Raw genomic sequence first — 10,987 nt, forward strand, 5'->3', positions numbered from 1 at the left:
GCATACTTCTTTCGGTTCTTTCAGTGTTAAATCGTTATTTTTCCACAGGATTACTGCGATAACATCAATTTCACATGTAAAACTTTATGTACATCTTTTTTTTTCAATTTAATATCTATTTAATAACAATATCAGTCACATTGCAGAACACTTGAATCTCTATGATCAAAATGTCTCATTTAAAAAAAAGAAAAAAAGAACACTTTTTTTTTTTTTTTAAATCTCATTTGGGATTAAACATTTACCCTCAAACCCTCTTTATTTATATTTAATGGTAGATGTGTAAGCATGAGCGATTCTGATAACAGTAGCCGGAGAACAGGACTGCCTATTGTGCTAAACTGTAACACCCGGATCCTTTTCTTCTTCTTTTTTTTCTGCTCACTGACTCATTAACATGGGCGTTAACTCTCTCAGAGAGAGAGAGAGAGAGAGGAATTTTAGCAGCTCGGCTTCGTCCCACACACTGGGAACACTGGCGCTGCATTGTGTACGTTGGTGAACTTTTACATCAGGTCCAGATGAACAGTTACAGCGATGACTCGGCGAAAATCCCAAATCGTGTCTAACACGTGTTTATTTCATCTTGCCCTGGAGCTGTGAAGTTAATATATTTACAGTAACACTAATGGAAGTCTGTTTCCGGCTAAATCTTTTTCGTAAAATATATTTTTTTTTAAAAAAAACAAACCCAAAACATCATCTTTATTACATATTCTTGCTTCAGATGAACATTGTTAAGCTATGTAATGTCGTGTAATGTTCATATACAGTTATTTTGTCTAAGTGGAACTGTATTATGTAAGATTTACGCTACGATTCAGCCTTTAGACTCAGCCGTGAGCCGAACACCTGGAGGAAAGAAAAACCAGTTTATCAAAAATGCCTCCCGCTTTAACAAGGAGTAATCCACTCGAGGGCGTGCTGTTCGAGGAAAATAATCGACCACAGGGCGGTGAGATGAAGCGGCGTTGCCGCAACCACCTCAACGTTCGTTTGAGATGATTTTCCTCGAACAACAACAGCGTCCCGGTGTGTTTTACTCCCTTTTATACGACAGCGGTCTGCCGACGATTATGTCGTTTTATTCATTAAAGAACAACACGTCGTGCTTTTTTCTATCTGAACCGGTTTAGTGTTGTGGAACGTCCGGGAAACGATTCCCCGTTTACGTTATAGGAGCTGTAGACGTGACGATCACGGAACGTTATTAATATAAGCGTGTGATTTTTGCAAGAAGGAATTACTGGAGCTGCTGATGATAGAAAATGGAATATTTAACATTAATCAACAGCTGCTGACCAATCAGAATTCAGAACTCAGAAATCAACAGGTATGAAAGGAAGGAAACAGTTCGGGGGGCTAACGGTTTCGCGTCGGGAGGCACCACGTCACGCGGTTGTTTATTTTCTTTCTAGAATAGCACACCACCGGGTGTATTATGAAAAGGTTCGTGAAAAGGTCACATGAAATATTCCTTAAGCCGTATACAGTGAGGGGAAATAAGTATTCGGACACTTTTTTTTGTTTGGTTTTTTTGTTATTTAATTTACTTCCAGTGCGTAGAGCCACTTGAGATTCACACTCATAATGTCGTTTGACATTGTACTTATATATATAGAGAGAAATTCATAAGCATGATGAAAACAGTAAGATGTTTCAAAAACAGAACTGATGGGGAAAAGGTATTCGGACACTATGTTAAAAACCTTTGTAGGCCTTGCATCATCACTGAAAGAATGAAACGCTGGGAAAAATGTTCTAATGCAAATCGCACCTGGTGTTGTTTTAAAAGACGTTGCCGGTGGTAACAATCATGGTGAAGGTGAAGGAGAAGGAGCTTCCTGAAGTTCTCAGGGAAAACATTATCAATCGACACTCAAACGGAGAATGCTACAGAGACGTAGCATAGACCAGGGGTTCCCAAACTACTTGATTTACAAATGAGATCATGAGAGAAACTCGCTCCAGATCTCCTCTTTTCGCTCTTTTCTTTTACGAATCGATATTGAAAATAAAGACAGACATATGCGCTAATACTTCTTGAGAAGTCACGGGGAGTCACGTTCGGACACGCCCCTGATTGAATATTTTCCCTATCCTGCACTAGCATAGTTTAAAGTTCTAGGACGAATGATCCCGCCGGTGTTCCTCCGCTAAACGACTGAGCGCTGTGTCTCGTTCTCGAATCGATACGCGGATACGATTCTAGACTGTTGTCGGGCGCTAACGCTGACCGCTTTTCCGATGACATTTAGCGTACGATTTCTAAAACCTCTCGTGTCACCTTCAAACCTACCGGAGGATCAGTTTTGCCTAGCTTGTGTAGATTGTAAATAGTTTCGAAGGTAAAGACAATCGCGACATCGATCGCAAAAAGTCGGCGTGTTCAACGTCGCCGTGCGTAAACTCGCCAGACGTTTGCGGGTGCGGAATACCTCTGCTTCCGCACGTGAGCCGAATCGCGCGTCAAGTTTAAACCAGGCTGCTTCACGTCGGCCCAAGTCACACCCCCTTGGCGTGGATTTGGATTATTCTCCTTTAACAACACGGCACTTCCCACTATTCCCTGCTAAGTCAGTGCAAGGAATATTTCTTTGGGTTTTTAGTCGTAGAAATGCGCTCTCGGACTAATGATGAGGAAGATAGGAGAGAAGCCGGCAGTCGCTCGAAAAGAGCTGCAGGACGACCTATACGCAGCAGGAGCGACAGTTACACAGAGCAATGAACTGCACTGCAAAACACCCCATGCAAAACTCCCGTGCTGTGAAAGAACCACAGAGAGGGTGCGTCTACAAATGTGCACACGAGCCTTTAGACAAATCAGGAGTCTTTTTATTTATTTATTTATTTATTTCCGAAACAAAAATAGAGCTCGATAATTCAGCTCGTCATGCTTGGAGAAAGACGTACGATCGTAAGAACGCTATACATACGGTGAAGCACGGTGGAGGGAGCATCGTGATGTGGGGCTGCTTCTCTGAGAACCGTACCGGCGCCACGTGCAGCCAAAATAACTCGAGAAGGCCTTGGCATCTCCTGAAATGCCACTCACTGTTCATCTCTGAGCCATTTTGATAGTCCGAGTCCGGTGGAGGAACCCTCACGTGGTACGCTTAAAGAATTGAAGACGATTTGCTAAGAGGAACGGATCACGCTCGAAGCACGAGGCTGCGACGCTGGAACTACCAACGACGCCTTGGCGGAAAAATACTAATGTCGGTAATGTCTTCGTCGGTGCTCATGAACGTGTATTTTTGTGTTCGTATTTATAAGTACAAAGTCAACCGATATTACGTGCGTACGTCTGAAGAGGGCGCTGGACGAAAGGCGAAACGTTTCCTTAGGAACGTCACGGTTTCACGCGAGGATGGTAGATGGTGGTTCGACTCGGATATTTAGCTATAGAACAGATATTAAGTGAGACAGGCTTACGTGTCGTTTTGATCTACTGTACATTAAAAAAAAATTAAAAATGCAAACGTTAAACACCGAACAGGTTTTGACAGTGGTAGTGGACTCTTAAAACTGGACCATGATACCGTATAAGTGCAGAATATGCGTGAGTGTGTTGCTAATACGGTTAATAAGCGTTATGTGGGTGCAGTATTTAACCTCTACTCAAAGGCACCCAAAATAGATAAGGCCAAAGGGATTAAGAAATTATCCCAAAACAATCTCCCCTTTCAGCCGAGCGCTAGTCCTTCACTCAACACCTACACGCATGCCACACATACAGCACGTCAGTTTAAAAATACGCTCGCAGAAATGCCACACATGCTGTTCAACCCGTTCAGGTGTCACTCACTCACTCACTCACTCACTCACTCACTCACTCACTCACGCACGCACGCACGCACGCACGCACGCAGCAGCACTACTGGAAGGTTTGGAGATGCTTTAAGAAGTCGTCGAAAGGTCAAACTAGTACAGAGCTGGGAACGGTCTACTTTCCGCATCTCATCGTCGTCGTGTCCACGTACAGAAAGCGGATGTACATCCTCGACTCGATCTCCACGCCTTTCAGAATCTGGATGACGAGAACATGCGCAGTTATACGACAAGGATAAAAAACCTCGACAAAAACTTAACACACGAGGAGGAAAGAGTTCTTCACTAACCTGAAGGAAATGCTCGAACGTGATTCCCTCATACACCTCATCTGGAGCCTAGATGGGTCACGGATATCGGTGGAGACTTGAGTGAAATTCTAACCAAGCGTTCTCTTTGGGAAAAAAAGTTCTCTTTGGCACTACGATGCTAATTTATGTCATGATTCTGATATCTGTAATGCTACTGAGAGTTTTCCACTGATGTCTCAAACTGTGGTTTCTAAGCAAGCAGTAAAACACTTGGGGTCATGCTGTTACAGCTCAACATGCTACAGTGTTACTGTTTCCACAACGAGGTTCATTATTTCCCACTAACAACATGTCCTGAAATGTTTTATTCATTTTACACCACAGCAATCTGGCAAACATTACATTGTCTGTATTTTTTTTTTTTTTTTAAAACTACAACAAAGAATTATGTGTACTTATTGTCCATTTCTAGCTACATTTTATCTCCAAGTTATCTCCTGTTATCAGCTATAATATTAAAAACCAGTGAACCTCGGGCGCACATGACCTTGTCGCTGGTTCACCGGTTGTCCTTCCATGGACCGCTTTTAATAGGTACTAACCACTGCACTGTGTGTGGGGGGGGGGGTCACCCCACAAGACCTGCCATTTTGGAGACCCAGTCGTCTAGCCGTCACAATCTGGCCCTTGTTAAAGTCACTCAGATCCTCACGCTTGCCCGTTTGTCCTGCTTCCGACACGTCAACTTCGAGAACTGACTGTTTACATACTTCTGACTAATAAATATAGCCCCCCCCCGCCCTGCCCCCTACCCCCTCGACAGCTCCCGCTGTAACCAGATAATCAATATTATTCACGTCACCTGTCAGTGGTTTTACCGGCAATAAATAGCTGTTCCTATACTTGTGAAAGAAGACCTTTTTGGGTTCTAGTAGTAGTTAATAGTAACTAGAAAATCCTTCTTTATGGCCGCTGTAACGTAAGTGATAACAGGAACTAACTTGCCTCCTTGTACTGCGTCTCCTAACAGTACATCGTTAATGAACGAACTACTTTGGTCATGTCCCCAGCATGAACTGTTTAAACGACATAAAAGAGCAGACATTCCCCCATCCCCCCCCCCCCCCCCCCCCCCGATTGTGTAGCGAGATAGACACCGTACCATCTGACCCATCGTGACGCTCGCGACCTCGAGCATAGCAGCGTCTGCGATGGACTTGGATGTTTCTCCTTCGATAGCAGAGTTGGACAGCAGTTCTTCTACCAGCTGCAGAACATCAACACAGAGGTGCAGAAATGACCGAAATGCGTACACAAAGTATTTCATCAGAACGACCTGGCGGCTTCTCTGTCGGATCCTCTGCGGCGGTTTATCCGATCACGTGCACTTATGTAAACGATTCAGCTCAACGGCGGCTCATTAGACCAGAGACTACAGGGTTGAAGCTCACAGTGGAGAGATTTTACTGACTTTCAGAGATCTTTCAGTTTTATTATGCAAAATATCATCATGCCTTGCTTAAAGGGAAAAAAAAACAAACACAACTTGACAATGAAAACAAAAGATTTAAAGACGACCGGATAGAGACGTGTGTGTTCATTCCCCGCACGTCGCGTTCAAAACAGTCGCGTCTCATCTGTTCCGAGTCTGCAGAGCTCGTCAAAAAGTGTTACCTCGAAATCATTACAAGGCCGGTGTCGTTGCATTCGGTGACGTTAGGTGTTTATCCGGACCTTTTGTAAGCGAGGGATTTTATGTAAATGGACCTTCGGAGATTTCTGATGGAAAACAATGGAGCAAATCCTTCTTACCTGTCTGTATTCCTCCAAAGTGATGATGCCGTCGTTGTCTTTGTCGTGCATGTTGAACAGGACTGAAGGGAGGGGAAGGAGAAGGCGGTAATTCAGTTACGTTCCGAATTTTACACGATCCCTAAACCTAAACCTGGAAACTGCTTCTCTGAGGAAAAATAATGATATTCAGTCTCCAGGGATCATCAGGGATTTACAGACGATGAAGCTGGATAATGTGTGTGTGTGTGTGTGTGTGTGTGTGTGTGTGCTCACAGTGGAGTTTCTCTTTTCTAATCTTATCTTTGTCCTCCTGCGTCAACTCCTGGTTCAGTGGCCTGAAGTGGGACATGACGGTGAGGAACTCCTCGAAGCTGATCTCCTCCACAGTGCCCACCTCATCCTGTCTGAAGTTCCTGAAGCAGCATCAGCAAAACGCAGGTGAGTTTACAGCATTAGCACTGCTAGTGATATTTCAGAAGTGTGTGCGCACCAAGCAGTTTATTCCAAATCATCCATTTTATGTGGAACCTTCTAGAAAAAAATTGGGTACGGTTCGAGTCAGTTTTAGTCAAACAGCAGCAACATTTCTGCTGAAAGAAGCAGGAGAACGGGCAGTGGTAGAACTTGAGCAAGGCCCTTAACCCTGAACTGCTCAGATGTATGAATGAAATTAAATATAAGTCGCTCTGGATAAGGGCATCTGACACATCCCATAAATGAATAAATGATAAATGAGCCAGACTAGTGTAACTAGTTTCCAGCTGTTCCCTAGTTCTCAGTGTCCTTAATTCCCAAGTGTTCCCTCGTTTCCAGCTGTTCCCTAGGTTTCAGCATCTTTCGTTTCCAGATGTTCCCTTGTTTTCAATCTTTAGTTTCCAGTTGTTCCCTTGTTTTCAGTGTTTCGTTTCCAGCTGTTCGCTAGTTGTCAGTGTCTGTAGTTTCCAGCTGTTCCCTCGTTTTCAATGTCTTTAGTTTCCAGCTGTTCCCTCATTTTCAGTGTCTTTAGTTTCCAGCTGTTCCCTCGTTTCTGCTGTTCCCTCGCTTTCAGTGTCTTTAGTTTCCCGCTGTTCCCTCGTTTTCAATGTCTTAAGCTTCCAGCTGTTCCCTATTTTTCAGCGTCCAACTGTTCACTAGTTTACAGTGTCTTTAGTTTCCAGCTGTTCCCTCGCTTTCAGTGTCTTTAGTTTCCAGCTGTTCCCTCGTTTTCAGTGTCTCTAGTTTCCAGCTGTTCCTTCGTTTTCAGTGTCTTTAGTTTCCAGCTGTTCCCTCGTTTTCAATGTCTTAAGCTTCCAGCTGTTCCCTATTTTTCAGCGTCCAACTGTTCACTAGTTTACAGTGTCTTTAGTTTCCAGCTGTTCCCTATTTTTCAGTGTCTGTAGTTTCCAGCTGTTCCTTCGTTTTCAGTGTCTCTAGTTTCCAGCTGTTCCCTCGTTTTCAGTGTCTTTAGTTTCCAGCTGTTCCCTCGTTTTCAGTGTCTCTAGTTTCCAGCTGTTCCCTCGTTTTCAGTGTCTCTAGTTTCCAGCTGTTCCCTCGTTTTCAGTGTCTTTAGTTTCCAGCTGTTCCTTCGTTTTCAGTGTCTTTAGTTTCCAGCTGTTCCCTCGTTTTCAGTGTCTCTAGTTTCCAGCTGTTCCCTCGTTTTCAGTGTTTTCGCTAGTTTACAGTGTCTTTAGTTTCCAGCTGTTCCCTGTCCACCGGACAAGTGTTCCATGTGCATACGCTGTTCTAGTCTGCAAGTGTTCCTTAGTTTCACTCGGCTCCCTAGCTTTCTTCTTCTTAGTCCCTAAACTTTTGCATGTTTCCCTTGTCTCCTTCATCCCATGTTATTTCCTACTTATTCTTAATCGTCACTGTCCATAATCTCCAGCTGTCCTTTGGTTTCCAGTGTCCCTAGCGTCCTCGTTTCCAAGGTTTCCCGTCTTTCCTTCTTCCTACCTTTCAGCGCACCTGTCCTCTACTTCCTATGTTCCCTAAACGCTGGATTTGCCTGAGTGTTCAATAATGGATTGTTGAATAACTGAAATATAATCGAGGAAAAAAATCACTCAACGGTACCTTTTGTCGAAGAAGGCATCAATGATTTGGCTTCTAATGGGGTTGAAAGTCAAATCGCCGATTTTCTCCAGGTCACCTCGGCTGAAATTCAGAAAAACAGGACAGTTTCGTTGGGCAGACTGAATTCATTCTGAGCCTCCAGCAGGACCTGTGGCCAGGATTAGTGACTTGCAGGCCTTGTTTAAAAACAGGATGGTATGTGATGAAGGTCACAGCTGAATGTCGCAGGGAAAGAGAAAGAATACGTTCTAATGTTTTCCTACGAGGTTTCATTTACATGCTGGGACACGGGCGTGTATTTCCTGACGATTAGACCTTACCTATCTTACACCAACATCAGATATTTAATAGTTTATCATTTATTTTTGGTGAGAGGTACCTTAAGGTGTCACTGTTGTGGGTCAGGTTCTTAAATCTCTTGTGCAGGTTTCTGATCTGCTCTGAAGAAACTGGATGGACAAGAAAAGCAGAAATGTTGGATGAGTTTGCACTTGTATCTGTCAAAACCAACTACTGTACCTCTTTAAAAGTAGTTTTGGTATTCCTACCGAATATACTATGCATGTACGTATACCGTATACGCTCTGCGGCCACTTTATTAGGAACAGCGATACACCTGCTTATTCGTGCAATTATCCGATCAGCCAATCATATGGCAGCGGTGCAGGCCATAAAATCATGCAGGCCACGCATCAGGAGCTTCAGAGTATGGAAAATAAACGTGATATCAGTTAATCATTAGAACTATGGCATGGTTGCTGGAGCCAGGTTGTTGGTGGGTGGTTTGAGTATTTCAGAAACGCCTGGGATTTTCACACGAGAGTCTCTAGAGTTTACACAGAATGGTGGGGGAGACTCATAAATGTTAACGTCTTAACGTCTTTTTTTTTTCCTTTGTTGAATAGCAACACGTTTTTTTTGTTTTTTTTGTTTTAAATCTATTAAATCCATCAATTTATATTAGATTCTGTGATAATCAATTAGCGGTTTGTAAATTGTAATAAAAGTCTTCATTTCCTGTAAACATGGATGCAAATAATTGTTTGTGTTGGTGTCCCGTCTCTCTCTCTCCCCCCCCCCCCCCCCCCCCATTTATAGTAAAATAACATTGTCAATGCAGATCATTTTCATAATAATAAGGAAAAACATGTACATGGAAACTATTGCTCGGGTAAATAGTATATTTGCTCAGACCGGGTGGTTACATTGCATTTAACACGTCACGCCACCACAGCCCGTGTTTGTACACTACACAGCCTGCAATCCGGCGTATCTCAGTGGAGCTCAGACTTCACGTTGAACTGTGTTGCTGTATTGCACACACCTAATCACTGCTTAGAAACAAGCGACGTTACGTAAAGTTAACACTCGGGTGTGTGTTATCTGAGCAACCACGATGAGAGGTGACCGGATTAGCAGTGATACCTGAGCTCGGGAGTCTAAGGAGTAGAGATTGAAAAACGTGTACTGATTCATTTCTTCCAAACAAACCTGTCTGAGTGAACCGGTTTTGACTCGTCTGATTCATCGGTTATAGAAATTTTAATCGTTGCGGTAAACCGTGAACCGAATTCGAAATCGTATCGCATCATGGCAGATTCAGTGGTATGGTCGAATATCGTCTCATGGCCTTAAGGATTCAAAACCGTATCGTTTCGTACCAGATTCAGTCGGATCGTCAAATATCAAATCATACTGTGTGGAAAGTTTACACCCCTACTATTTACAATGAAGCTCTCTCTCTCTCTCTCTCTCTCTATATATATATATATACACACACACACATATACATATATATATAATATAATATAACAACTATGGCAGTGCTATGACACCATAATGTCTTGTGTATTGTCTTTGGCCTTACAATAGAGGGCCAGTGGTGTTAGTTCGACATGTCACGTGACCACAAGTACGTGATTCTGACATATCAGAAGTGTAACGTGTAATAAAATGAAATTTAACGCAAAACAAGTGGAAAAACTTGTCAACAAAAAATCTGTCACAGCAAAATAATAGGAAGGAGTTTTTATATGAACACTAAGTGTCACCAAACATCCTCTCAAGTCCTTTTAAGATGTTTCTTTTCCACGTTTAAGACACTTTTTACGCAGAAACTGACGCTCTCTCTCTCTCTCTCTCTCTCTCACACACACACACACACACACACGCACACGGTTTATTAAGTGGACTGAATGAAAAAAAAAAGAGCAGGGAAAGAGTGAGAAGAAGAGAGTGTACTCACAGCCGGTTTTCTCAGAGAGATGCTGGACCTCATGTTCCCGCAGGTCAGAGTGTGAGGAACCCATGTTCAGCAGACTGAGAGCAGAGCAGAGCCGTGCAGGAGAGAGAACAGGTTTATTACTGCTCCACACTTCTGAAACTCCACAGCGCCTTTATACCCTGCTTTACGGTAACAGCTTCATCCTTCAGGCACAGGTATACATACTACTGCTCCACGCTTCTGAAACTCCACAGCGCCTATATACCCTGCTTTACGGTAACAGCTTCACCCTTCAGGCGGAGTGAACAGGAATTCAAATAGAGAACAAAACAAACAGGAACAATTTTAATGTTCATCGTTCCCCTTGACTTGTTTAACTTGTTTTAACCAGCACGGGCTTCTAACCCCCCCCCCCCCCCTTTGGGTTTTAATAAATATGCTTGACCTTTTTTTTTGAAGATTGAAGATCTGAAATTATTATTATTATTATTATTAGTAGTAGTAGTAGTAGTAAGTAGTAGTAGTGGTGGTGGTGGTGGTAGTAGTAGTGGGTGTGATGTGGTTATTATTATTATTGTTGTTGTTGTTGTTGTTATAGTTGTAATTATTGTTGCTGTTGTTGTTGTTGTTGTTGTTGTTGTTGTCCTTGCTGGGAAAAAAAACACTGTACAAACCCTCATAGAATTTATAATAACTTTAATGGAAAATGTAATAGTCCATGTGGGTCTCTGTAATTTGTTACCTTCTGTTGGTGGCATGTTACATCTGGCATCTAGTGGATACCATTAAGGACCAATAATGATAATGGTTTTAATGGTTAGCTGATGGTTTGTAA

The 10,987-nt window shown here is 42.9% G+C and overlaps 1 protein-coding gene across 1 annotated transcript; it reads right to left on the reverse strand.

Moving 5' to 3' along the window:
* Positions 1 to 953: 953 nt before the first annotated feature.
* tesca (tescalcin a) lies at positions 954 to 10,552 on the reverse strand. Its single transcript, XM_053654285.1, has 8 exons — positions 10,174 to 10,552; positions 8,308 to 8,377; positions 7,929 to 8,009; positions 6,150 to 6,289; positions 5,895 to 5,956; positions 5,245 to 5,349; positions 4,122 to 4,169; positions 954 to 4,030 (listed from the first exon to the last, which is right to left on the reverse strand). The coding sequence occupies exons 1-8, from the start codon at positions 10,235 to 10,237 to the stop codon at positions 3,947 to 3,949; spliced, it is 654 nt and encodes a 217-aa protein (XP_053510260.1). The 5' UTR covers positions 10,238 to 10,552; the 3' UTR covers positions 954 to 3,946.
* Between the last annotated feature and the right edge of the window lie 435 nt (positions 10,553 to 10,987).

This window comes from Ictalurus furcatus, chromosome 22, assembly GCF_023375685.1.
Source record: "Ictalurus furcatus strain D&B chromosome 22, Billie_1.0, whole genome shotgun sequence".
Taxonomy (NCBI): domain Eukaryota; kingdom Metazoa; phylum Chordata; class Actinopteri; order Siluriformes; family Ictaluridae; genus Ictalurus; species Ictalurus furcatus.

Excerpts from the sequence above, each read along its gene's own strand:
- tesca (XM_053654285.1), bottom strand. The coding sequence starts at position 10,237 with ATGGGTTCCTCACACTCTGACCTGCGGGAACATGAGGTCCAGCATCTC. Across the intron at positions 8,010-8,307 it reads CACAACAGTGACACCTTAAG|CCGAGGTGACCTGGAGAAAA; the intron begins GTACCTCTCACC and ends TCTGAATTTCAG. Across the intron at positions 5,350-5,894 it reads CTTTGGAGGAATACAGACAG|CTGGTAGAAGAACTGCTGTC; the intron begins GTAAGAAGGATT and ends GATGTTCTGCAG.